General features: G+C 44.2%; 3 protein-coding genes and 1 long non-coding RNA gene across 6 annotated transcripts; 2 read left to right on the forward strand and 2 right to left on the reverse strand.

The window, feature by feature from the left end:
• Positions 1-925: 925 nt before the first annotated feature.
• Positions 926-3,095, forward strand: LOC138631704 (uncharacterized). The gene is made up of 2 exons (XR_011311740.1): positions 926-1,052; positions 2,749-3,095. It is a non-coding gene; the product is annotated as an uncharacterized lncRNA (long non-coding RNA).
• Positions 3,096-3,329: 234 nt separating this feature from the next.
• Positions 3,330-8,647, forward strand: LOC138631687 (uncharacterized). Of its 3 annotated transcripts, XM_069716812.1 has the most exons (9): positions 3,330-5,024; positions 5,459-5,576; positions 5,698-5,769; positions 6,289-6,354; positions 6,672-6,765; positions 7,270-7,376; positions 7,489-7,698; positions 7,812-8,006; positions 8,501-8,647. In XM_069716812.1, the coding sequence occupies exons 1-9, from the start codon at positions 3,736-3,738 to the stop codon at positions 8,537-8,539; spliced, it is 2,190 nt and encodes a 729-aa protein (XP_069572913.1). In that variant the 5' UTR covers positions 3,330-3,735; the 3' UTR covers positions 8,540-8,647. The 3 variants fall into 3 exon arrangements, with proteins under 3 accessions (XP_069572913.1, XP_069572914.1, XP_069572915.1); XM_069716813.1 differs by lacking the exon at positions 6,289-6,354 and having other exon boundaries at positions 3,733-5,024; positions 5,698-5,781; positions 6,678-6,765; XM_069716814.1 differs by lacking the exon at positions 6,289-6,354 and having other exon boundaries at positions 3,733-5,024.
• Positions 8,098-12,697, reverse strand: LOC138631693 (E3 ubiquitin-protein ligase TRIM65-like). Its single transcript, XM_069716823.1, has 10 exons — positions 12,645-12,697; positions 11,545-11,931; positions 11,360-11,449; positions 10,920-11,153; positions 10,262-10,421; positions 10,064-10,105; positions 9,844-9,906; positions 9,535-9,773; positions 8,824-9,148; positions 8,098-8,595 (listed from the first exon to the last, which is right to left on the reverse strand). The coding sequence occupies exons 2-9, from the start codon at positions 11,908-11,910 to the stop codon at positions 8,843-8,845; spliced, it is 1,500 nt and encodes a 499-aa protein (XP_069572924.1). The 5' UTR covers positions 11,911-11,931; positions 12,645-12,697; the 3' UTR covers positions 8,098-8,595; positions 8,824-8,842.
• A 3,766-nt stretch (positions 12,698-16,463) lies between these two features.
• LOC138631699 (uncharacterized protein C1orf226-like) lies at positions 16,464-23,551 on the reverse strand. Its single transcript, XM_069716829.1, has 4 exons — positions 23,383-23,551; positions 22,613-22,809; positions 22,218-22,342; positions 16,464-20,284 (listed from the first exon to the last, which is right to left on the reverse strand). The coding sequence occupies exons 2-4, from the start codon at positions 22,796-22,798 to the stop codon at positions 19,690-19,692; spliced, it is 906 nt and encodes a 301-aa protein (XP_069572930.1). The 5' UTR covers positions 22,799-22,809; positions 23,383-23,551; the 3' UTR covers positions 16,464-19,689.
• Positions 23,552-26,972: the final 3,421 nt, after the last annotated feature.

Genomic DNA, 26,972 nt, shown 5'->3' on the forward strand with positions numbered 1-26,972 from the left:
ATTTTTTTTTTAATTAAAACTGAAACTTTTTTTTAAAATTAAAACTGAAACATTTTTTTAAATTAAAACTGAAACGACATTTTTTTTAAATTATAACTGAAACATTTTTTTAATTAAAACTGAAACATTTTTTTTAAAATTAAAACTGAAACGACATTTTTTTTAAATTAAAACTGAAACTTTTTTTTAAATTAAAACTGAAATGACATTTTTTTTTAATTAAAACTGAAACATTTTTTTAAATTAAAACTGAAACGACATTTTTTTTAAATTAAAACTGAAACCACATTTTTTTTTTAATTAAAACAACCTTTTTTTTTTTAATCAAAAAACTGAAACATTTTTTAAAATTAAAACTGAAACATTTTTTTTAAATTAAAACTGAAACGACATTTTTTTTAAATTAAAACTGAAACGACATTTTTTTTAAATTAAAACTCAAACTTTTTTTTTTAAATTAAAACTGAAACGACATTTTTTTTAAATTAAAACTGAAACTTTTTTTTAAAATTAAAACTGAAACATTTTTTTAAATTAAAACTGAAACGACATTTTTTTTAAATTAAAACTGAAACGACATTTTTTTTAAATTAAAACTGAAACTTTTTTTTAAAATTAAAACTGAAACGACATTTTTTTTAAATTAAAACTGAAACTTTTTTTTTTTTTTTGAAACATTTTTTTAAATTAAAACTGAAACGACATTTTTTTTTAAATTAAAACTGAAACTTTTTTTTCAAATTAAAACTGAAACATTTTTTTAAAATTAAAACTGAAACATTTTTTTTAAAATTAAAACTGAAACGACATTTTTTTAATCCACATTTAAAATATAAAACCCTCCTGTGTTATAAACGAGGTTGAAGGTCCACGTGGGTTCAACATGAATGATTCATAAGTCCCCTCCCCCCCTCCTCCTCCCCCTCCTCCTCCTCCTCCTCCTCCTCTTCCTCCTTCTTCCCGGTTGTCACTCACGGCTGTAAGAAGCACGCGCCGCGTCCGCGGGCCTCGTTCTCAACCGACACGACAGAAAAACACCAAACCCCGCAGCAGTAAGTCCCGTTTCACGCCGGCTGACGGCCGGTAGTTTCCCGGTGGTGGTGGGGTCAGAACCGGGGGTTTGTTTCGAGGTCGTTTCTGGGAAAAATGAATGAACATTCACGGTTTTTCCTTTTTTTTTTTTTTACAGCTCGTAGGCGAGCTAACGGCTAGTGCTAACGCTGCTTCACGCACGCTGGGTAAAGCTAACCGGCTAGCCTTGTGCTTTTATGTTGTTGTTGTTGTTGTTGTTGTTGACATTTTACACGACTCTCAGCTTTTAAAAGAACAACAACAACTCTTTAGTTGAAGCAGCCTTATTTCGGAGATGCTAACCGCCCTCTTGACAGCGTTCAGACCTGATGATGATGATGATGATGGTGGTGATGATGATGATGATGATGATGATGATGATGATGATGAAGGAAATACAGGTTAGCGGGGCGCACCTCTGGATGATTGACAGCTCCTCGGAGGCTTTGATCTGCGTTTCTTTTGTTGTTGGAGCAGCTGCGTCGTTTCCTTTAAACTACCGGGCAGATACGAGCTTATTGTGGGTAAATAAATCAAATAAAACGATCAATATAAAGAGGTTATTCTCATAAAAACAGAGATATACGCTGAGCATCTGTCCTTAGTGTTGAAAATGTCTTGTTCCCTTTTTAAAAACCTTCTGAAACGAGTCAAAACTGCCCCAAAGACCATCAGTAGAATAACAGTATTTGTGATTTAATTTTTTTATTGCTTTCATAATTAATACTTTTAAAAGAAAGCTCAAAACATATCTGATTTGTTTCCCCCAAAATAATGACAATATAGAGGAGTTCTCATTTTATTTGTATAGCAGCATGTAATAACATAAGTCGTCTAACGTTTGTAAATAAACCTAATTTATTGATATATTTTAATATAACTACATATAATATAATATGAGGATTAAAGGTTAGTTACAGTTATCGAACGTTACTTCTTTTATATTGTTTGAATTAAAGTGGCAGTGTATGATTTAGTGACATCTAGTGGTGAGGTTGGAGATTGCACCGAGCTGAACACAAAAACTAGTTTGGGTTTGTCCCGTCTGGGCTACGGTAGAAACATTCAAACTCATCATCAAAATCTTTTTTGATTATATAAATTACAAACAGCTGTTTGAGGTTGTTTTTCTTTTTAATTTAAGTTTTTTTTAATTTTATTTGGGACTCATTTTAAAGATTCTACGGTCTTGACTGCAGCGGCTATAAATAGAGCCGCTCCAAATCCAGTTGCAGCCTTAAAAAAATAAATAAATAATAATAAAAATGTCCCTCTTAAAGCAACTCATCCCCCCCCCCCCCGAATCGTCGTCCTCGGTGACCTAGAAATTCAAAACTCGTTTCATAAACCCCGACGGTGGAAACGAGAGAGCTCACAGCGAGTCAGCTCTTCTAGGGAAAGTATTGCGCAATACTTGATTTACTAATTAAAAAAAAGTGCTTTTACAGAAAAGTCTTATTTTAGATTTTTGATGACGAAGACGCTTTTTTCTTTTTTTTTTTTCCGTCTGAAGGATTTAGGTTTTAGGGGAAATGTTGGGAGCCTTCGGGAAGGTGGAAAAATAAATTTCCACACTCATCATCGTCATCTTCATCGTCCAGGACTTAAAGAAGGAACCGTGTTGTTTCAGAGAAATGTTTTAACGCCGAGCTTCTTCTCCTCTCATCTTGCATTCAGAATTTGACAAGTGAGTATTCCTGATGGCGTTCGACATGCGTTTGAGCTTTGTGTTGCTTTTTAACTTTATTTTTTAAAACGTAGTGTTTTAATCCCTCCCTGTATCAGTTTCATTTTTTTTTTAAATTTTATTTATTTTTGCAAGGTGGTGATTGTTACATTTCTTTTTCAATGGCTTGCGTTTAACCGGATGAAAAGAGCGCGTGTTGAGCATTTTGACTTTGATACTAAGGTGGTTGAGCTCGACGCCGGTTTTTTTTTTTTTTTTTTTACAGAGGAAGGTGAGTTCAGAGCTTCAATTAAGCTTTTTCTTAATTAAATGTCAAACAGGAAATGACTTCCCCCCCCCCCAAAAAAAAAAAAAAAAATCAGTATTAAAGCGCCAGAATCGATGCGACTGAACCTCCGACTGGGAATGCATTTGCTGCGTTGCAACACAGTACTGTAACGTGAACCCTGATTGGCCGGCCTGATGTGTATTCGGAGCATTTTGCTTGCATGAGCGTGTCGTGTGTTGTTTTTTTGAACATGACCATAAATGTCAGCTTGTGGTTGTTGTTGTTGTTTTTTTTTACTTTTAATAGTGACTTGACACACTTTTATTTCTTTCTTTCTGTGCATGTGTTCAGATTTAAAGTTCATAGAGAACAAAGAAAGGTGGATAAGTGCTTTTTTTTTTTGAATGGCTGTCTTGTATGTCGTAGTAATTAATGCTGATTATAGTGAGTTTATACCGTACGAGCAGAATTCGGCGTCTTTAATTCTCGACGAATCCCAAAAAGTTGATTCCATTAATCTGCATGGACGTCTTCGAAGTTCCCGCATGTTTCTCTTGAATGGATTTTGTAGTGTTTTGCCGTTAAACGCCGCGCTGCAACAAAGCAGAGTCTGATAGACGAACTCCTTCGTGTCTCTCTCACTAATCCAAAAGCCTGTACCTGTTGTTCTCTGTTTTATTTATTTTTTTGCTGCGACGGATCAAAGACGATGTCTAAGAAGATCTGCTCCGCGGAGGATCAGTCGGAGCTCGACCGGCTTCCCGGCCGCCGCCCGGCGGATCGGCCCGCCGAGGCGGCGGCGCCGGGCTGCCGGAACAAGCGGCCCGAACCGGTCCAGAGAAACGGAGAGACGGCGTCGTCGTCCCCGGAGAGCGGCAGCGTCAACGGAGACGCCAAGCGCGCCGGAAAAAGCCGCCGCCGCAAGAAACGCTCGTCCAACGCCGAGGAGAAGAAAGCCGACAAGGTCAAGAACGAGGAGAAACCGGACAAGCGGGCCGGCCAGCCGCCCGACCGCCGCGCCGCCTCGGTCGGCCTGCGGTCCGAGCGCGCCAACGTGTGGTTCGAACGCGGCGTGTACGAGCGAGCCGAGAGCCTCTACCAGCGCTGGTTGGCGAGCTCCTCCTCCGACCGGTCGCCGCCGTCCTCGGGGAAACACTCCAACTCTCCGGCCGCCGCGGGGCCGGCGTGTCGCCACGGAGACCGGGTGGCGTGCCACCACGTCGTGCAGGCGGTGTGGGTGAACAAGACGACCTTCGACCGAGCCGAGCGCCGCTTCGTCCGGGAGTCCGCGCAGCCGTCCATTCCCAACTCGCTGAACCTCCCGGCGCCGCCGAGCCGCCCCGCCGCGCACGCCACGCCCGACGAAGGGTACCAGTCTCTCGCCCCGACTCCCGCGACCCCCGTCGTCCACCGAGCCGCCGTCACGCCGACCGACCGGCAATCGATCAACGGGCTGCCGCGCCTCCCGGTGGAGCTGCTCCGGGACGTCTGGCTCGACAAAGCCGCGTACGACCGCGCCGAAGCGGCTTTTTACCAAAACCTGTACGAAAACAACTCGTCCAAGCGGCCCGGCTGCACCTCCGCCTCCAGAAGCAGCGACCACCCTCAGAGCCTTGTAGAGGAGGAGGAGGAGGAGGAGGAGGGAGAAGAGGAGGAGGAGGAGGAGGAGGGAGAAGAGGAGGAGGAGGGAGCGGCGGTGGAGGAAAAACAGGCGGTGCCGCCGCAGGGCAAAGCCGAAGTCTTCCACGCTCTGCACCCGATCCAGGAGGAGGAGGAGGAGCCGGCCGAGGCGTCGGAGAGGGAAGACACGTCGGCGACGGGCGTCCGCCATTTCCTCCACGCGGACAGCGAGCGGGTGTGGCTGGACAAGTGGCGGTACGACGCCGCGGAGAGCCGTTTCCACGGTTACCAACGGGATAAAGCCGTTGCGGTGAAGAAGAGTCGGAGGCCCGAAGTCGGAGCCTCGTCCGTTGCCTCCGCCGCCCCGCTGAGGGACAAGTATGACCCAAACCGGGAGAATGGATCTGCTCCAGATGTTTCAGTTCATCCTTTTGTTGTTTTTTTTATTTTTTTATTTATTATTTTGAATGCGTGAAATTTCCTCTTTGTTTTGTTTTCATCGAAATCTTTGGGTTTATTCATTCCTTATTACTCGTGGTCCCGTTTTTCATTTGACCCGAATGCCTGTTTGTATGAACCATCGTTGCGTTTTGACCACTTCCCTTCAAGCGTTTGTGTAGTTGTATTTGGGGACAGAGCAGATTTAAAACTAAAAACATTTTACAGCGAATAAATCTTTGTGTGAACATGTTAGGGGATTTAAAGTATAATTAAAGTAGCAGTAATACAGATTTTTCTTTTTTTTTTCCCTGAACCTCCTGTGTCCTGTTCATGCATCCCTCTCTTGTCCTTCCTCGCTCTTTCCTCTGTAGGAAAATGAGTTCCTCCGACTTCCTGGCCCGAGACAAGATCTGGTTCGACAAACCTCGATACGACGAGGCAGAAAGACGCTTCTACGAGCGCGTGAACGGCTCGTCACGAAGCACGCAGGTATCCGAACAATTCTTCAAAATATACCAGAATGAAATGTCGTAAAATTGACATTAAGGTATTTGGTCAGAAATAAAAAAATCTGTAAAAACGATTGACTTCTTCTCGTTTTCTTTGAAAGGATGCCGGAGCGAACACCATCCTACAAGACATCGCTCGAGCCCGGGAAAACATCCAGAAATCTCTAGCGGGGGTGAGTATCGCTCTCCAGACTCGAGTGGCATCGAGCTCTTTTGTCGCAGTTTTTTTTTTTGTCACTTTTTATTGAAACGCGTGGAGTTCGAGTGCTCGACGTCCCACTTGATGTAAAAATATCCAAAGAAACGGTTCACTCAGGCTCACGGATGAGACTTTTCCATCTTGAGCTTCTGACTTAACAACCAGCTGGTGGTTGTTTGAGATTATGAGCCTGTGGATGTGACGAGTGAAAGACCTCCTCTGATTGGTCGGCTTCACCGTGCTTTGCAAGGTCATTTAAACAAAAAGCGAGTTGGTTGCGTACTGTCCCTTTAAGAACAATTCCTCCACTACTTGATTATTACTTTTAGAAAGATCCCCGACACCTCCCAGCTCCTTTTGCCTTCAGCTCTTCCCTCCTTCTCCTTCTCCTTTTCTTTTGCATGTACTTCATTCACTTCCTCTTCCTCCCTTCCCCTTGATATTTTTTTTTTTTTGGGTGGTTCTCCTACCTGAACTCCCGTCGTCCCGCCAGCTCAAGACCTCACTGTGTGACACCAGGAGGTCCGATCCACCTTCCCTCAGCCAGCAGGCCCAGTTTGTGAGTTGCCTCCGAGCCTTTGTGTGTCACTGGAAAGAGCCTCGATTCCCACCACAGCTTCTGGATGACTTCTTTGCTTGTGTGTGTGTGTGTGTGTGTGTGTGTGTGTGTGTTTTAGATCCTGCTTCTCAGGCCCCCCCCCCCCTCCACCCACCACCACCACCCCGCTCACTCTGGCTGCAGCGTTAGAAACCGGCTGTGTGCTCGTGTATTAAACGTACGGGGGTCCGATCTAACGACCACGACTTGTTTACCCCCGTCGGACGTCGCTCTCTCTGAACCGTCTCGAGCCTCTGCGTTTGTGTTTGTGTCTGCAGAGCAACAACAACAACAGCAGCGCTGCGGGCGATCAAGGAGAACTCGTCACTCGCATCAAGAGCCTGGAGCTGGAGAACCAGAGCTTATACAAAGGTAGCTTCATGTTTGGGTGTTTATTCGATCTGCAGCGAACACCCATCCAATAACACCAAACAATTGTAGGTCATTTTTATACCAACAAAAACTTTTATTTTTCCTCATTTATCACCTCAATTGTTTTTTTGTTTTTTTTTCTGTAATGTTACAGATGGATAAACATTGTTTAATCGTGAAATAATTCGTTTCATAATTGGAGCCGTAAATCATTTTTCAGGCGATCAATCAGCTGTTTTTTTTCTACACTAAAGCAGAGGCTGAAGTGACGGCTGAATAACTTCCTGTTTTAAGAGACTTTTATCCAAAAACATTTGACTTCAAATGATATTCATATTTGGCCTGAAAATGAGATTAATGATTTCAAATCACTGATGGAAGTTTCCATTCAACTTTAAATCAATCTAATAATTACAAGCTGTCTGTGCTTGTGTTTCTTATTTATTTATTATTATACTCAGCTCTCTACAACCATAAAGGTTATATGAGTCTGGTTTGTTTCAGTTATGGACGACTTGAGGGCGGCGCTTTCCAAACTGGAGTGTCGGGTTTCCTTTCTGGAGAAATCTCCTGCGGCCGTGACTCCGGCTCCGGCGGTCCACTACACAAACGTGAGTTCATGCAGATTTCATTTATTTTGAGTTTGATTTAATCCTTTAAATATTCGTTTATCAAACGTTCCCACCTCTGATTTGTTTTTTGTTTTTATTCCCCGTGTTTTAGGGCACCAGCGTCCAGCAGAAGACCAGCGTCCCGGTTAAAGAGGAGGAGGAGGACGAAGACGACGACGACGACGACTTCGATCTGTTCGGCAGCGACGAAGACGAAGATGCGGAGAAGCTGAAGGAGCAGAGATTGAAAGAGTACGCGGCGAGGAAGGCCAAGAAGCCCAGCATCATCGCCAAGTCCTCCATTTTACTGGACGTCAAACCCGTAAGTCGCCGATGCGTCTTCGTCTGGACGCTTGAATTTGTGGACTTTCTTTTTTTCTTTGCTTTTGAAATTTGCTGACTTTGTGTTCTCTGATGCGTCCACGCTGCCGTCAGTGGGACGACGAGACGGACATGGCGAAGCTGGAGGAGTGCGTGCGCTCGGTGCAGGCCGACGGCCTCTTGTGGGGGATGTCCAAACTGGTTCCCGTCGGTTACGGCATCAAGAAGCTCCAGATCTCGTGTGTGGTGGAGGACGACAAGGTGGGCACGGACATGCTGGAGGAGGAGATCACCAAGTTCGAAGACCTTGTGAGTCCTCTGCGATACACTTATTTTATTTTTTTGTGTCACACACAGTAAAAACAAACAACGGATTTAAGTAGAAACACAACAATCCTAGTTGAAATGAGGTTTTATTAAATCATCAGAATGCAAATCATACACAGATGTAGTGATAATGTACATGCTTCACAATTTCATACATTTTATTTACAAAAAAACATAATGTCTTCTATGATTTATCTTAAAAAGAATATATAACTTTACATTGATAATGTTATGATATCTCAGACTTGTTTTTTATCGATTAAGTCAAAGTTTAAAGACACCCAAGTAAAATATAATATTTCGGCACACTACTGCCACCATGTGGCCAAACGAAGGCTTGAAGAAAAAACTAACAAGATTTCAGTTCACACACTGTATGTAGCCTGAACAGTTTTATTCAAAGAAAAGATCATTTCCCACCTGTGACGTAGTTTAAAGAACAACTTTAGTGTTTAACGCTTGGTAATCTTTTTCAGGTCCAGAGTGTCGACGTAGCAGCTTTCAACAAGATCTGATCCCAGTCTGTCTTCTGTCTTCTGTCTTCTCCCGTCTCCCATCACGCCTTGTTTCTCTGCTGATTGTGTCACCGGTTAATAAGAATAAAACCAAACTCTTGCACTGAAGCTGCTGTGTCATCAATTCAAGAGAATATGTTTGGAGGAAATGGAAAACAAAATCTAATCATATAGCACGTCGTCTAAAATGTTAGAGGGTGACAGCGATAATAAAATCCTGTTCTGTTAACATCGCCACTAAAGTACTAAATACGTTTTCGATGTTATAAGAAGTACCTTCCTACCTGAGATGGTTTCGGACCGTCAGTCCACGGTGCAGAAGGAGACGGCGGACCGGGCTCCCAGCCACACCGCCGGGTACAGAGGCTGCTGGAAGGCGTCCTCGGCCCGGTGGAGGAGACGCACGCGTCCGGCCGTCACCGAGTAGAAGCAGAGCAGACCGGCGTCGTGGTCCAGGAACACGCCGATCCTGCCCGGCGACGAGGGGACGCCCGACGCGACCGGCAGCGTCCGCGTCCGGTCTCCGTGGCAGAAGACGAAGGAGGACGAGCCGCAGAGGAGACTCCAGGAGACGGAGTTGTGGCCGAGCCGGCACGCGTTGGACGATCCCTGAGCGTCAACAGTCACAGATTAATCTGAATCATAATTTTAAACATTAAATACGGTCTGTTCCTGAATCACGGTGCTGAATTGAATAATCGGTCAGAAAAGGATGACCTTTGACCTTTTGGATATTAAACCGTCATGTTTTGTGCTATCGCACTTTTGGGTTGCGTTTTTTTTTTTTTAAATTCCAGTCAGTTCATCTTCAGGTCGACGTGAACGGTGGTGACGAAATTCTGACGTTTCAACGTTTTCTTGAGATATCGGAAAACTTTGGGGATTTATTTTTAGGGGAAAAAGAAAAAAACACCTCAAAAAAACAAACAAAAAACAACAACACTTTTTATTTCATCGAACATTTTTACGTGTAAAAGTGAGGTGAGGTTATTTACCTTTCTTCCGATGCCCTCGTAGGCGAGCCCCAGCGCCACCTGCTGGCCGTCCCACTCCGCCTCCCAGTAGCAGCGGCCCCGCAGGCCCTCCCGGCACAGCGCCTGGCACCAGGAGTCGAACCGGTCCGGGTGGTCCGGGCGGTTCTGGACGTCTCCGGTCCGACCGGCGGCGCGGTTCCCTGCGGTCAGAGAGAGCTCCCGGTGCGCCGTGAACGGGTCCAGAGTCAGCGGACGGAAGTCTGCGGAGGGAAGGACGAGTTTCGTTCAGCGGCTCGGAGAAGGAAGAAGAAAAAAAACAAACAAACTCACACTGCAGGAGGTCGTTCCTGTCGTCCAAACTGGGAACGGGTTTGGGAACCGCAGAACCGCACGCTGGAAATGAAAATGAAAGAAAAATCCTTCATACAAACTGGTTCCAATACAGAAATAAAAAAAAGTGAGTAATTCTAATATTTCCACAGATTGGAAGTGTTTTTTTTTCTGAGCACTAAAATGACCAAACTTACATTTTTATTGATGAGACGCTCACCTGCAGAGTTTGTTTCCATCTGCAGCAGGTTGACCGACTTCACTGTGAAAACAGGAAACAGAAGTTAAGTTCAGTTCTTCAGTTCAGTTCTTCAGTTCTTCAGTTCAGTTCTTCAGTTCTTCAGTTCAGTTCTTCAGTTCTTCAGTTCAGTTCTTCAGGCCGGTTTTTGTTTTTTTGCGTCGTCGACGTGAAACCGACCTGCGGAGGCGACGCTCGGGAACTCGGCGTGATACAGACGGACCAGCTGCTCCTTCAGGTCGGAGACGGCCGTCCTCACGGGTCCGAAGGAGAAGTGAGGACTCACCGTCGGAGGGCCGCTCGTCTCCGCGGCGACCGGACTTCGATACGACTGACAGATCTGCAGCGGAGCAAAAAAAAAAAACAACAAAAAGTGACACTCGGTTTCTAATCTTTAAACGTTAAGAAAACTCCACCTGGACCGCACACCCGCTGATCACTTTTGGAAAGAAATCACAGTCGTTGCCACAATAAAAAAAATGAATGAACAAATAAAAAAAATAATTAATGAACAAATAAAACAAAAATGAATGAACAAATAAAAAAAATAATTAATGAACAACAACAAAAAAAATTATAAAAAAAAAATGAATGAACAAATAAAAAAAAAAATGAATGAACAAATTTAAAAAAAAATTATGAACAAATAAAACAAAAATGCATGAACAAATAAAAAAAATAAAAATGAATGAACAAATAAAAAAAATAATTAATGAACAAATAAAACAAAATAAAAAATGAATGAACAAATTAAAAATAAAAAAAAATGAATGAACAAATAAAAACAAATTAATGAACAAATATTAAAAAACAAAAAGTTGTTTTTTTTCCTCATCACCTGCGTGATCTGGTCCTGGTCCCGGTCCCGCGTCAGTCTCTCCAGCTCGCCGTCTCTGCGTCTCAGCTCGGACAGCTGGCGCTCCAGACGCTGCAGGTGGTTGTCGGCTCGGGTCAGCTCGGCCTTCTCCTGAGCTCGGATCAGCTCCTTCATCTCCGCCCGCCGGCGCTCCAGGAACTCCGTCAGCTCGGAGAAGATCCGGCTGCTGTCCTTCACCGCGGCTTTGGCTTGACGCTGAGGGACGGTGGAGAACACACGCTGGTTATATTAAAGATATTTGATTTATAATGAGAACTTGTTTATAAAGAAAACAAACAGAACAATTTAACAAGTTTAATAATTCGAAGGACTTAAAATTGCATTTTTTTTTTTTTTTTTTTTAACCGTTTTTGCTTCTCTGAAGTGGAGGTGCGATGTTTTAAAAGCAGCTTTGGACTCACGGAGAAGGAGCGCAGACTGAGTCGGAGCTGCTGAAGCTCCGCATTCCTCTCTTTAATCTGCGCCGCCAGATGCCGCCGAGTGTCCTCCAGCTGCGGGTGGAAAACAGCGGCGGGGACGCGGGTCAGACAAAAAGAGCCACTTATTATAAATTAAGCCGATTTCAGACCGAACGCTCCGGTCCCACCTGTCCGTCCGTCCCCGGAGAAAGCGGCGAGGACACGTCGAAGACGGCGTGCTCGAAGCCTCGGCGCTCGGCGGGACTCGGGACCTCGGACGCGGGAGGAGCCGAGGGGCCGTCGCTCGGCCCGGCGGCGCCGAGCTTCTGCATCATCTCCACCAGCAGGTTGTTGCGGCCCAGCGCCGGCCGGGGGCTGAAGGTGGCTCGGCACTGCGGGCAGATGCAGACCCGCTGGCGGTCCCAGTAGCCCGTCAGGCAGCTCACGCAGTAGCTGTGGCCGCAGGGCACGGTGACGGGATCCCGCAGCGTCTCCAGGCAGATGGAGCAGCTGAAGCGGGCGTCGTCCACGCCGAGCGGAGCCCGAGACATCATGAACCGACTGGGGGGGAGGAACTGAGAGACAGAGGGAGGAACTTTTTCATACTTCTGACAGCTGTTGGGAGGAAGAACCGTCTTTAATTTTTATTAATTTTATTTTTCCACGGAGGAACTGAAGTTCAACCAGAGTCCATTGAAAAAAACGGTGATTTCTGACACCAGAGTCCATTGAAAAAAACGGTGATTTCTGACACCAGAGTCCATTGAAAAGAACTGTGATTTCTAACACCAGAGTCCATTGAAAAGAACTGTGATTTCTAACACCAGAGTCCATTGAAAAAAACGGTGATTTCTGACACCAGAGTCCATTGAAAAAAACGGTGATTTCTGACACCAGAGTCCATTGAAAAAAACGGTGATTTCTGACACCAGAGTCCATTGAAAAAAACGGTGATTTTTTTACCTGTTAGAACATTAAAGCTGCTGGTTAATGTTTTAGGGTGAAACGCGGCATCAGAAATACGTAAAATAAACTCGTCTTCAACTCGGCTCGTAAAGTCGCAGGTCAGCAGGTTTAGAAGATGGTTTTTTTTCCTGCTTATTAGACGAGACAACAAGTTCACGGCATACATTTTCCAAATTTGCCCCCGTCATCCCTGTCGTGTTTATTTAAACGCGCCTCGCGGCAGAATTACGCAAATAAATATTAAAATCATAATAAAGTCTACGTGATGTTACGTTCACGGTACAACAACATTTTAACGCAATTTGCTGCAGTTTTTGCTGACCTGAAGTATCCGCAGGCAGCAGGAGGAACAGGAAACAGGGTGGAGACAGGGCGGAGGAGAAGAGGGGAGTTTGTGTTTGACTGCCCCCTGCTGGTCACAAACAGAATCACAGCAACAGCAGCATGCGTAACAATATTAAAGTTTTTTTTTTTTTCTGGTTTATTTTCTGGCCCTCAGCTGGAGAGCCACAACAATTATCAGCTATAATAATAGTATTTAAGTCAGAGGGGACATTTCTATGCAGAATAATCATCTTTATTTGTGATATTTTACTGCATTTTGCTGATAATACTTTTATTCAAGGAAGATTTTGAATGAACTTATGACTTATAATGGTTTATTTTTATTTTATCGTATTAATCAAGTATGAGATAATTTCCTCCACCACTGTTCATACATAAAAGAACAGCTTGCATTAAAGTTCAGTTTTTAATCTGAGGACTTTAAAAGATCTCTCCGTCAACTGTGTCAAAATAAATGTCAGTGTGAGTCACTGGGTCGCTTCTTTAAAGATGTAATGCAGTCAGTTGTCCACTAGATGGAGCTGTTGTCGTTAGAGACACTATTACAGGTTCAGAGCGTCTTGTACTTGTATAACTGAAAGAACCACAGAGGTTTTATTAGGATAATAAAGTACTCGGAGACCTTTAGGTTAAGATGAGAGCTCGGCCATGAAGGCCTTTATATGTAAGAAGAAGGATTTTACATTCTTGATGTGGAGAAATACGTCACTGCAGCATTTTGGATCAGCTTTTTTGTTTTTTAAAGAGTTACTGGGACGTCCTGATAATAAGGAATTACAATAGTCCAGCCTCAAAAGTAATAAACGCGTGGACTCGTTTTTCAGCATCACTCTGAGACAGGATGTTCCTGGTTTTGATAAAAGCGTGCAGCTGAAAGCAGGAAGACATTCTTGAAAATGTCGTAGAGTGGAAGTATAAAGTAAAGCACGTCATAATTGTACTTAAGAAAATCTACTTAGTTACTTCCCACCACTGGTAAAAAAAAAAAACCAACAACAACAGATCTGCAGTGTTTTTTTTAAGGCTTTTAACATCCCCCCCATTGACTCCAAATAAGATGTTGATTCCTGACAGCTTTCTGCTTCTCTTCCCTGAAGAAAGAGCCGACGTTGCATTTAACGACTTGTTAAAATAACAGCGTTCGCCGCCCCTGCGGACTGTTTCACTTCACAAAGTTGCCTCAGATAACAGCCTGTCTGTGGGATCGTCTGTGTGTCTGTGCATCCCGACACTCCCACTCTGCTTTAGAGGGCACCTTATGACAGCCTCCCCATAAAAAGAGGCCTCGTCCGGGCTTTGAAAAGCTGCAACGGCCCCCTTCGTCCCTCCGATGACGGATGGATGGACGGATGGATGGATGGATGGACGGATGGATGGATGGACGGATGGATGGATGGATGGATGGATGGATGGATGGATGGATGGATAAATGGACAGAGGAGGCTGTAAAGTCGATGTACTCGGTGTAACTTCTCGTATTCTGCGTCTTGAGTGAATAAAAATAAAAAAAATAAAAAGTCAAAGTTGGACCAAACTCTCGGTTTGTTTGTGACGGACGGCTGTAATTAAAGTCTGAGACGACGTCATCGGCCCGGAGAGAGAGACAGACAGACAGACGGAGGAGAGAAGAAGAATAAAGAACAGGAAGGAAAAACCACAGGCGACTCCTGCACTTCCTCTGATCCGAGCAAAGAGAGGAGGAAAAACACAAGAAAGGCAACGCAGGAATAAAAATAGAAGTATATAAAAAAAACAACAACACAAAACGTCTTTTTGTTCCTCCCTTAAATTCTGTGACTTTAATTCCCTTAACTTTCTCAAAGAGGATTTCATGTGCAAATAAGATAATTGGTGGTCCTGACAGTGGTTCAGTATGTTCTTCTAAATGTGGTTAAGGGTGAGAGTCATCCGTGCAACCCGGTGTCACGGCGAAAACGTGAAATAGGCACGTTTTGGTCCAATACAGGGAAAACGTGTAACTTTCACGCCTCGACAGCACAAAAAAACGTGGCTATCTCACGTTTAACTGTAGCGGGCCGGCCGTGAGGCAGTTGACCTCCTCCTCACTCCCAAAATAAAACAACAACAACAACAACAACTGGCATTTCGATTGAAGTTTCTTTTTTTTGTTTTTTTTGCTAAAAGTTGGAAGCTTTTTTTTTTTATTTATGAGTCTATTCATCCATTCATCCGTTCATTTATCAATAATCTGTCATCAGCTTTTGGCAGAACACTGCTGATGCTGTCTTTCATGGCAGCGGCGGCTTTCATGATTAGATTTGGGGTTTTACTGGCGGAGGCTGTTTTTGGGGGCTTTGTGGTGCCTGAGTGGGTCGACAGAGTCCTCCCAGGTTGTCTTTCTCTCTGTCTCACACACACACACACACACACACACACACACACACACACACACACACACACACACACACACACACACACACACACACACACACACACACACAGCGCTGTAATCTTTCTCCATGCAGATCAATAAACCCGATAAGAACTCCATCCTGCCAGCTGGCGGTGACTAATGCGCCGGCCGACGCACGGTTTCTCCTGCGGGGTCGAGAGTGCTGCCCGATATATGAGAGAGGCAGAGAGGATGACGAACCGTTTATAAGTGTGTGTGTGTGTGTGTGTGTGTGTGTGTGTGTGTGTGTGTGTGTGTGTGTGGTGATGGGACTCGAGACAAATGTGTTCACCGGTCAGACGGAGTCCGATTCTTCATTTCTGCCTCTTTTTTATGGCTTCACACCCGTTTAACGGTTAACGACTTTTCAGCTTAAATCCGTCTTTAATGAAGTTCACACGACAAACCAGCTGTGATTTATATCGAAAACCTTTCGACACGTCAACGAGAACTCGTTTGGAAACACTGAAATCTCAGAGATTGGGGATTTTGTGAAGCGGCAGCGGTCGTAAAAGTTTCATTTCTGAAGGATCGCGTTTCCAAAATGTTGAATTGGTGTGATGATTATTTTAAATGTTACACGGCGAGCTGACAGGATTGCTGTGAGCTCGTAGCGCGAGCTGGCTCGACGGTATAACTGGACATCAGATCAAAAATGCTTCTTCATAAATCTTCTTGGGTCAGAAACAAACAAAAGATGCTCTCAAGTTGCATCATGGGAAATGTAGGATCCAGCGTTTACTTGGGAGCTTGACTCGGAGCAGTTTTAGTAATTTGCTCCGAAACATTGAACAGTTTCTTTCCAGAAAGTTTTCTGTGTTTACAACACTTCAGGTTGATGCTCAGAAAACTTGGTCGGGCCGCACCGACGGCATCGAGCCGTCGCACACGCGGTGATTCATTATGCACGGAGGCCCAGATTCCTTTGTAGAGAATCCAGATATGCAACACGTTTGAATTATTAAACAGTGTGAAGACCTGCGCGTCTCAGCTGATCGGTTGTTTACGACCGGCGACGTCGGAAGTTTCGGCAAATAAACCCGCCGACGTGTCGGACTGGCGTTCCCCCGACGGGCTTCGCCGAGGCGGCGGCAGAGGAAGAGACCGGGACGTCCACGAATTAGGACAAACACGGATTAATTAAACATCCCAGTAGACGTTTGAATCTCCGCCGCCGCCGCCGAGTTTGGGTCTCTCGGGCGATCCATCAAACGGAGGGAGGACAGATTTATAAGTAAAAGTGACGACGGCGCCGTCAAAACAGGAAGTTGGCTGGCAGACGAATGAAAGACGTGAAGATATTCTCAGGACAAAGTGAAGAGACGCAGAAAAAAGTTCAAAGACACACAAGACAAAACAAGGAGGTCGTGATTAAAGTTTTTTTTTTTTTATATATATAAGATTACAGTCATAGCAGGAAGTGTCACTTCCCCTCTTTAAAAAATAAAAAGGTACATCAGGAAAATAAAAGTCAAAATAATCATCGATTCATTTAGATTTTTCATGACATCAAAAAAAACAACGAAAGCCGTTTAATGAGAACGAATCAAAGGTCCCGGTTGTTGCTCAAACTGTCCGTTTTGGAAAAGAAAAGAAAAAAGCCTTCACGTGCGGCGTTTCGCCTCCTTCATTCATCCCGACGGCTGAAATCACGTCGACCAGCTTCAACACAAACACAAGAGATTTCCACGACATAAAAAATACGAGTAAAGCGAAGATGATTTGTTTTTCTTCTTTTGTCAAACTATTCTGAAGCAGCTAAATAAACACAAGACGACTAAAACGTCTGCGACCGAGTATCAAAATAAATCACGTTCCTTCATTCGTTGAGAGCGATAAACTGATTTGCGTATTCACAGCAAAAATAAAGACAGAATATTTCCAGGAAAATGTACACAGCTGCTCCCTCATCAGCGAAAACAAAACAACTTTAGTGGTTTAAAAAAAAAAAAAAGTCAAACTAACTGAAGATGCTCGATCTTTTTTTCTTCACGCCTGATTTCGCCGAGAAGAAAAAGACGTTTTAGATTTTCTCTCCTCGTCGTCGGTGCGATCGAGTGCGTTTGGTTAAAACCTGTCCGGTTCCTGGTTCCTTAACGGGGTCCTACGAGACCACAAGAAAAGTCAAAAGGTTTGGTTGTTTCACTTAAAGACATTTCTGAACACATTCTTCTCAGTTGTTTAAAGTAAAAAAAAAATAAAAAAAATCGATTTATTTTCTGTTTCTGTTCGTCGAACCCAACAGTTGTTATAATTTATTAATTCTTAATAAAAAAAAGGTGTGTTTTTTTTTTCCAAACCAAACTGTGTTTGTTGCACATTTGATCATCAATGTTTAATGTTAAAATATGTTTTTAAAGACTTTATGATATTTAGGGACAAATGAAGTTTCCAAAATATATATAAAAAAAGTTTGTTTAGATGTAAAAAATATGTTAAAATCCTGTTGATTTAATTGTTGGTGGTATTTTCATTGATCAGACTGTCTACTGTCTGTACTATTTATTTCTATATAACTATATTTCTGCTTGTGGTCGTTTTCAAGCGCAGATTTTCACATTTCTTTGGCCCATTTTAAAGGGTCAGTTCACCCAAATTTGAAAACATTAAGCTTCTTATATAAAATCAACCGGACGTTATTATATTTTGGAGATATTCACTTCTGAAATACCTCAAAACCTTCCTGTGTTTTCACAACTCATGCTCCAGGTACTCCAAAGTTTTTACCATGAACTTTTAATTTGAACTTCTCCGGGTTGCTCGTGGGACTTTTTTTTTTTTTAAATGACCCTTTAACGGTTCGGCTGGTTGGAGGCATCAGCTGCAGCTCGCATGTGAGACAAGGTCAGAGAGACGGACGGAGACAAAGCGTCCTTTCTCTCTCCACATTCCTCTCATTCTGCCGGGCACCGACCCGACCGCGGCCAGCGCCGGCCTCTCGGTCCGTCCCGGTGTCCTCTGGGAACTTTTGATTTTTTGGGGGGGATTTTCCCCTGTTTTCCAAGTACAGCAGGTCATTTACTGAGACCACTTCAAGACTTCGGAGACAAAAACACGGGTGTTATTTCCAAAGTTATTTCTCAAAACTCTTAATCCAGTTACGCAGCTCTAGAAAACAGATAATAGTGTTATAAAAATACAGCTTTCTGCTTTGATTTGTGCTGAAATAACCCATGGCAACTTGAGCCTGCTCCTCCTACAGTGAAACACACACACACACACACACACACACACACACACACACACACACACACACACACACACACACACACACACACACACACACACACACACACACACACACACACACACACACGAGTCAAGATCTCATAACTTCTCTCAGCTCACCTTTTAGACTCAAACTCAGCTGCTAATGAAATGTTACAAATACCTTGACTTTGGTTTTTTTCCACTTTTTTTTTTTTTAATTAGCAGATCAAGTGAAAAAAAGAATTATTGCTTTTTCTTTTCCCTCTGAAAGGCTCCCTTCAAAAAAGAAACAAACAACCTGTCCGACCGAACCGTTAGTTTCCGTCTTTGGTCTGACACTTAATGATCTGCTAGAATAAAATAAAATAAAATAAAACAGAAAAAACACACGCCGCTTTCATCTCGGCTCTTGTTGACATCTCGTTATCTCGCCTCCCTTTTCGGCACAAAAACAACCAACTTTCCACCATCGACCGACCCTCCTTTTGTCTGGTGGGGGGAGGGGAGAGGAGGGGGACGGGGGGGTATCATGCATTTAAAACAAAAAATAATTCAATAGAAATAAAGACAGATTAAAATCATCGATTGTGTTACTGATCAGTATTCTGAGATTCCCCCCCCCCCCCAACAAAACTTCTCCATCTCTGACACATTCACACTCGTTCAAGTCTCTCCGACTCACTTCCTGCTTCCTCTCTGAAGATATTTCCACGCTGGAAATCCTGTCGCGTCATCACCACCTTCATCTAAATCTACTAAATGGACTCATATTGCTGTTTAACTCTGGTTGTCCTGTTAGCTGCGGTTCATAATCGGCTTCATTGCAACAGCTTTTTGCATGATTTTATAACTAAAATGTAATGAAATATCCCTTTAAATCAAATATGTTATGATATATATTGATATAAAAGTCTAATAAGTTAATACTGATGAGCCGTAACTTCCAAAAAAAAAAAAAAAAAAAAAAAAACGCTATAAAATTGCAATTAAAGGATATTTCATCACAGTTTTTACATTCATTATTCTGTTATCTGGTTGTCGTTGCATTACTGAAGCAGACATGTTATAAACAGAAGAAACACATAGTTCATTAATCATTTACAGTTTGGATTATAACTGCACTAAAATTTCTACTCATCCGTCATGTAGTGCTGCTTGATGTTGGTTTACGACTGACCTGTTTTTTTATTTTTATTTTTTTTACCTTTAAATTCGTCCACAGGTCTTCAAAAAGCAGATAAAAAAAAGTTGAATCAGATGTGTTTGTTTTCCTTTTGTGTGTTTTAAAAGTGGCGGTAAATATATATATACATATATATATATATATATATATATATATATGTATATATATATATATATATGTATATATATATGTTTGGGCCCCTCCGGCTTCTGCCCGCTACTCGAACGACAGCAGGTCCGGATGAGGCTCCGCCTCCTCGCCGCCCACTCCGTGGCCTTTGCTGCAGGGGGCGCCGTTCCCCAGCAGCACCTCCTCGCCCACGCTGATGCGGCAGGGAGTTTTCCCGGAGCAGGGCGTGGAGGCCAGCCGGGACTCGGGCCCCGCCGCCTTCTGCCAGACGTCGCAGGGCCTGTTTCTGGACTCCGGAGACGGGTCCTTGTGGATGAGGTCCGGCACGGACAGCTGCAGCTGGTGCCGGACCTCCTCCGCTCCTCCTTCGGCGCTGCCGTCCTCGGCATCGTCTTCCTCGTCCTCTCCGGCCGTCGCCGTCTCCGCCTTCCCGTTGGTCCCGGCTGTCTCTTCCTCCTTCCGCTCCTCCTCCTCCTCGTTCTTCGTCTCTTCTCTAGCGATGAGGGGCGTCTTTTCGGGCGAGGAGAGGAAGGAGGAGGAGTCGGCGGCGTCCGGGGAGGAGACCACGGGGTCGGAGGAGATCATCATGTCCTGGGTCGTCTTCAGCGCTCGGGGGAGGCGCTTCTTCCCCGAAGGTGGCGGCGGGTCGAGCCGGGGGAAGGAGTCGAAGGAGGAGATGCGGCTAAGGGAGGAAGGGGAGGAAGGAACAGATGTGAGGATGAGGAGGAGAAAAAACAAAACAAAGTGTTGTTGTCAGCGAGTAACACAGAATAATTTGTTCTGCCCTTGTCGAAGTTTTACGACTTAACCTTGCTTTTTATTTCTCTGTCATCGTGAGAAAAAACTCCATCGGGATGTTTTGTTTACTTTCAGTGTGTAAAAACAAACAAACCACGAAATCCAGGTAAATCCAGGTAAATCCAGGTGATTCCTGCAAGTCTCCGAACAGGCATCAAAAACTTACCTTCAGCCTATAATGATGGTATGATATTTCATAGGAGGCAAGATTTGCTTTGAATATAAAAAGTATAAAAACAGCAGCGACTCCACTAAACATGTCCAATTGTGTTGACGTCTAATTGGCTGATTGGTTCCCAGGATTATTGGAGCGTAACAGAATCCCTTCAGGGCTTGTTTGTTTGTTGCACTATAAAATGATGAATTATAATATTTTCAGCTGGAAAGTTTTCTTTTGCTGTTAAGACGATGACTCAAGACTTCAAACCCTAATGGCTCCTCACTGACCGTGTTTATAAAAAAAAAACATACCGATTTTCTCAAACTGCTACCGACAGCGACAGGAAATAATGGAGGTAACTGTACAGCCGGCGTTATTACTGCTGCGTGACCTTTTGAGTGGAGACGACACGCAAAGACGGGTCGATAAGCACGCCGCGCGGTGCGGGGGGGGGGGGGGTAAAACACACCTTTTTCTTTCAGACGCACTCGGTTAGTGCGTCTGCAGAGGAATAAATAACAAGCTCATAAGATGAATGATTCATAAAAGAGGTCATGCACTTTTCATTGTCTGAGCACGCTTCCATCTGCATGTGTTCATGTTTCAACAGAGGGAGGAAAAAAAAGAAAACAAAAAAGACGTCGGCGGCCCGGGGAAAAAAAAATACAAATCTTTAAATCATAAAACGGAAAATTAAACTAAATCTGTTCGAGTAGACGGAGACTAAAAATGACTTTTTGCTCGACTGATCTTCGGGTCGGAGAGACAACAGATCGATGCCTCGGGAATAAATCCGCTGACGCGCAGAAACGAGCCGAGAAAGCGCGAGCGCGCCGGCGTCGATGGTAAACAGACAATTAAAAGACATAACGCGCAGCTGGAAAACACCAGACTGAAAATACGTCTGATTTCAGACGTCTTCCGGGCGCCTTTGATGTATAATTAATTGAAATAAAAAAAAAAAACATTTCAAAGGAAAAAAACCTTTAAATTATTCACCTTTTCTGATGCAGCGTCTGAACCTACAGAGATACAGACGTCCTCGGCTCAGGACAGGTGACGTACCGGGACATTAACATAATGCTCTCACTCCTTCATTATTCAACTGAAAGTGTGGAAATTCAGGTGATTTATTCATCCTAAAATCTTTGAGCTACAAGTCTGCTAATTCATTTATAATAATAGGAGAGGAGGAGTTTAAGCCCACGTGGATTCCCACGTGAAAACTCTTCCATATTTTGCAACATGTGGTTAAACATGTGTCATACGTGTGATCACACGTATCCAATGTGGAAAACAGGTGAAATGTTGTTTTTTTTAAATAGTAAAAAAATAAAAGGGTCAGGAGACACCAGGTGAGTTTTTCTTCGACGTTGTCGGGGTCGTGTCACCGGAGAATTCGTCCCCTCAGAGTCAGACTGTCAACACCGAGTTCCACCGGGACCTTCGAACCACCTGAACTTACTCCCCGCGACTTCTTTCTGTTCCCCAAAAAGTTTAGACAATATTTATTTCTACGGTTTAAACTCGTTGTTCATGAAACACTTGTTGATGAAAATAACTGCCTCCGACTGCTCGACGTGCATCGCTGCGCTGCGTGAACAACGGGAACAGCCTCCGAACCGTGCGCACGCGTGAAAGGTCGGCGCTTGCGTACCTGCTGGCGGCGGTCTGGTTGAGTTGGTCCATGCAGCTCCACACGGCGCCGACGTTCTTGTTGACCTCGGTGACCCCGATATCCCCGAGGTGGCTGGACTCCTTCCTCCTTAACAGGTCGTTGACCTGAAGGAAAGACGGAGTGAGGAGGAAGGAAAGGAGGTGAAACGGACAGAAAGATGGATTTCAGTTGAGCTGGGTACCAAACAATAATAATACAAATAACAAATAATAATAATAAACTTTAGTCGTATAGAACTTTTCTAAACTCCAGTTGCAATGTGCTTCACGTAAAATAAACCATTTAAACAACACAACAAGTGTATTCTAACAATGATCGTATAAAACAAACATAAAATCAAATTAAAACAGGACACGACCACAGAGGACACGAACCTTCGCCCCGACGGCCTTTCCCAGGTTGATGGCATTTTTCAGCCTCTGCTGTCCTCCGGAGGACGGAGAGTCCACGCAGCCGGCGCCCGGGTTAGAGTGACCCGAGGGCGGGGGGCGGCGGGCCGAGGGCTGACCCGGCCTGGAGGTCTGCGGGCTCTGCTGCTGGGCGACGGAGTTCTCAAACATACTCTGATCAACTACAAAGAGAGAGAAAGACAAAAAAAAAAAAAAAAAAAGAGGTGAATACACAGCGGGACGTCGCAAAAAAAAAAAAAAAAAGACACCGACACGTCTGCTTTTAACGGCACGTGATGCAAAGCTGCAGGCGCTTCGAGCGTTAGACAACACCGATGGGATTTTTTTTTTTCCGCACCGAAATGAATGTTATTTCTTTGAACTTTCTTTTCCCGCTTCGACATTTTTATCCTCCTCGGATTGTCGTGCATTCACGAAACATGTCGCGCGCTCTTCCCGCGTCACTCTGCAGCTTTGCACGCGAGCAAATCAACGTTGCGTCATCACAGCACGATTCAAAAGCTTTTTTTTTTTTTTAACGAGAATGCACACAACGTATGGGAGATCTAGATGGCAGATTTCTGCAGGAAATGATCACCGAATGATAAATAAAACAAAACTGAGGAGCACCGCAGAGACACATGCACATAAACAGCAATGCAAAATGAAGCAAAAAAAAAAAAAAAAAAGGGGGGACCAAAATGCAGAGTCAGAAAGGAGCTCGGGTCCAATCTACTTAAGACAGAAGATCTTACCTCTTGGAGAGAATTAGTTCTCGGAAGGCATTTTTATGGGAAACAGAAGCATCAGATTTCAGATCATTTTTACCTCTAATAGATGCAGAATAGCGTTTTCTGCTTAGTCACAAAACAAATGCTGCAGATTCACAGCCTCTGCACAGATGACACGTCGGGGGGGGGGGGTGGGGGGTAATGGCTGGAAGTGTGTGTCTCCATAAGATTAAATGGGAGAGAAAATATTGAGATCCAGAAGGAGCGTCAAATGGTAACCTTGACTTCTCTTTGCACACGCGAAGTATTTCAAACACCGTCCCGATCCGGAGACCTACAAAAAGCCCATTAGCAAATAGACGGCGGCGACGTGGTCCAATATTATGAATCAACGTTATCCAGAGTCAAGTAAAGTCAAGGAGACAGAAAGAGAAGTGTGAAGATCAACAGGAGAAATATACGCTTTTAATGTACAGCATGCAGGCACGTATACGACACAATAAAGTCATTTCATGACTTTGGCGCCAACTAGTGGTAATATCAAAACCCCACGTTGGCACACGGCAAAGCACACGCCACGGTGTTTGCCTATCATTTATTTTTTGTGTATATAGCTTGTGTGTCCGTGTGTGTATTTATTCATTGGTCTTACTTTTTATTTATCCTCATCTTACCCTTTCTGGAGCCGACACCTAGTGGATCTCGGTGGTATTGCAGTTTAAGCTTCATGAAGAGTGTCATTGGTAGATCTCGATATCGACGGGACATCGAGGGGAACTCGTTGTGTTCCCTTCATCCGTTCATCACCGCGATGAAACTGCTGCTTCATTTACAAACCTGAAGTCTTTGTTCAGTGGTCTGTCCAAGGTCATCCGTGTGCACTGACTGTATATCAAGGTCATCGAGTGATCTCGGGATCGATGGTGTCACATTGCATTGGGCTATAAACCGGCCGTATTGATCCCACCAGACAACCAGGCCAACCCCCCCCCTCTCCCTCCCCCCACCTCCACACTTTAACTCGTAATGGGGACTTAATGGACGGACTTTGTAAAGTAGGACATTATGACGGGGGGGGGGGCTCGTGAAGGGCGAGGAAAGACATTTTGCGCGACGCGCAGCTCGCAATGCACTCTGGGTAAACGTAAGTACGACTCTAAACGACTGATGTTTTTTCCAGGTTTTTTTTTTTTCCATCTCTAGAAAGCGGCGCTGCTGAAAAAGGTGACACCTGCTGCTTGGAAATGAGCCGAGGGGTCTCCGGCTGGCTCATTAACACGCAGATGTGGTTTATCATCACTATTTATGGCCGTTTCTCTGCCGAACCGTCCCGGAGCCGGAGCGGAAAACTCTTTTTGCTCTCAGGGCTCCGGATTACGCTAAACGAATGTAAATCTGTCGCTTCCTCAAACGGCTGTTCCCGCTGTGAATAGAGGTCAGCGTGTCCCGGCCAGCGTGACGAGCAGGGAAAGAGAAGACGCTGGAAATAATAACCACGAGCGAAGCCCAAAACAAACAGCGAGCTTGGTTTCTGATTTACAACATATTATATGGGATGAAATGATGGTTTTAAGGTTTTTATGGATATTTGTTTGGTGTTTTGACTGATACGGAGGAGACGAAGGGGAACAACGTACAGCGTCACATCAAAGGTCCCTGGCCAATCAAACCCGGGGTCTTCAAGTTATACTGCGTCGTTATTTGTATGCGTCTTTGTTTCACCGACAAAAGGCCAATAAGGTGCTCATCAACCAACCGAAAAAAAACCAAACAAACACGCGATTTGGTTTAATACGAAAAGAAACCGGCAATTGTGAAACATAAAAGTTTTAAACACCGACGCGGTGGTAAGGTGTGAAATTGAAGCCGTGCCACAGCGTTCGATCTCCACGTGTTCTCCTCGAATGAACAACGGAAAGAGACTCTGAATGACGGATTCGTCTCCAAGCTGCCGGTGAACGAGGTGAGGAATGTTAATAACAGGTAAACGGAGGCCGAGGCCGCGTGTAGAAAGAAGAAAAAAGAAGCACAAACAACGCGTCACTACATTTGTCTCTCTCGAGCTCGCCGAGTGACCGTGAGGCAGCGCACACGGGGAAAAAATAAAAAGCAACCGAAGCGTTTCTATCTATCGCAAAGCCACGCAGTTCAATTCATAAATAAAAGCTCTGCCACTTCTCTGCAGCGATGATGCGATTTCATTACCGACAAATTGAGAGATTTGACGTTGGCGGGTTCCGCTCGCTCCCGACTGGACGCTCACTCGCTGCCGTTTAAGCGTCGTTTGGTTTGATTTGTCCGTCCCGCCGGTGAGATTTCACCACCGGGCGTCCGAAGCTCAGGATTTCATCTTCGTCCTCCCAATTAGAGGAGACGGGAGAGTTTTCCTGCGCCGCGGCTCTCCGCTGTGATAAAAACCGGCGGACTCTTTAGTACAAATTCAGCCTGAAGTACCGAAGCGTTCGAGTTTAGAGACGAACGGCCGTGAACCGCTGAAGCGGAGCCGTGCTCCAGCTTCGTACCTGCACCGCAGCGCTTTGAATGAGCAGTGATGAGGTACGTCTGAAGTTCAGTGAGTTGGTAGAAATGGAATATGACATTCACAAATATGCTTACGTCATATTAGAATCACCTAAAACTAAAAAAATCTTTATGTTTTTGTGACCTTTGAATAAGCAGTTTAATATCCGCATGGGCAGCGGTTCCTCTTCGTGTTTCTGCAGCAGCCCAGAAGGGACAAACCAGTGTTTGGTTTAATATTTCATGTTTTCTGTGAGTTTCCGGGGTTCAGCAACGTCTCCAATAAAATGAATCTTAATGCTGCACACTGCTTCTTGATAAAAAACTGGATGAAGTTTCCCGAAGTCAGAATTTTACCTATTTGAGTCACAACTTGTTTTAATTAGAGGACCACGATGGAAATATTCTATTGTCTATTTTTGTCCTCGATATTTATGTGATGTCTGTCATGCATGTTTAAAATGTTGTTAAATCCATCCACACATAAGTCAAATGTTTTTTGTGCTGGAGTCTCGGTACAAACCGATTGGTTAAAACTGCTCTAATAGTTTTGAGATTAATCCCAAATCGACGCCTAGTGTGACGCAACGACTGGGAACGATGAGATTCACCATTTTATTTTTTTTTTAAATTAGCACATTAAAATTAAGCCGACTTGGCTGTGAGAGTTCCTGTATTTATGGATGGAGCCGCCACTATGACCGAGTTACGTTAATACTGTGTAAAACGTGATGATCCTTTTGAGATTCAAGCTTTTCCTTTGATTTTCTAAGCTGATTAGTGGATGTTTATTCATGATGGAGGGAGATAATGGAATCTGAATCTAAAACCGTGTACGTGTTCAGATCTGATCGACTCCCGAGAAGCGACAGGCGCAAACAGCTTTAATTGCCGCCGTGAGCCGGGCGTCGCAGCCTCCCGCCGCGGCTCCGACGACGGCGACATTTCATGTCCTGTTGTTTTCAAAGCAGCTCTGTGGACACTTCTGCAGCGGACGACCTAAAAGGTGCAATCGAGTTTAAGAAGAATGATTCTCCAAAAAACAGCTGTAATCAGAGTAAATAGGAAACTCTGACGAGAACTCCGGCAGCCTG

This window comes from Brachyistius frenatus, unplaced genomic scaffold (assembly GCF_029030835.1).
Source record: "Brachyistius frenatus isolate BFR_SWC_R1_liver_20210118 unplaced genomic scaffold, ASM2903083v1 Contig_163, whole genome shotgun sequence".
Classification (NCBI taxonomy): Eukaryota; Metazoa; Chordata; class Actinopteri; family Embiotocidae; genus Brachyistius; species Brachyistius frenatus.

Excerpts from the sequence above, each read along its gene's own strand:
- LOC138631687 (XM_069716812.1), top strand. The coding sequence starts at position 3,736 with ATGTCTAAGAAGATCTGCTCCGCGGAGGATCAGTCGGAGCTCGACCGG. Across the intron at positions 6,355-6,671 it reads TCAGCCAGCAGGCCCAGTTT|AGCAACAACAACAACAGCAG; the intron begins GTGAGTTGCCTC and ends TTGTGTCTGCAG. Across the intron at positions 7,377-7,488 it reads CGGCGGTCCACTACACAAAC|GGCACCAGCGTCCAGCAGAA; the intron begins GTGAGTTCATGC and ends CCCGTGTTTTAG.
- LOC138631693 (XM_069716823.1), bottom strand. The coding sequence starts at position 11,910 with ATGATGTCTCGGGCTCCGCTCGGCGTGGACGACGCCCGCTTCAGCTGC. Across the intron at positions 11,154-11,359 it reads TCAGTCTGCGCTCCTTCTCC|CGTCAAGCCAAAGCCGCGGT; the intron begins GTGAGTCCAAAG and ends ACCGTCCCTCAG. Across the intron at positions 9,907-10,063 it reads GATGGAAACAAACTCTGCAG|CGTGCGGTTCTGCGGTTCCC; the intron begins GTGAGCGTCTCA and ends TTTCATTTCCAG.
- LOC138631699 (XM_069716829.1), bottom strand. The coding sequence starts at position 22,798 with ATGTTTGAGAACTCCGTCGCCCAGCAGCAGAGCCCGCAGACCTCCAGG. Across the intron at positions 22,343-22,612 it reads GAAAGGCCGTCGGGGCGAAG|GTCAACGACCTGTTAAGGAG; the intron begins GTTCGTGTCCTC and ends TCTTTCCTTCAG. Across the intron at positions 20,285-22,217 it reads AACCAGACCGCCGCCAGCAG|CCGCATCTCCTCCTTCGACT; the intron begins GTACGCAAGCGC and ends TTCCTCCCTTAG.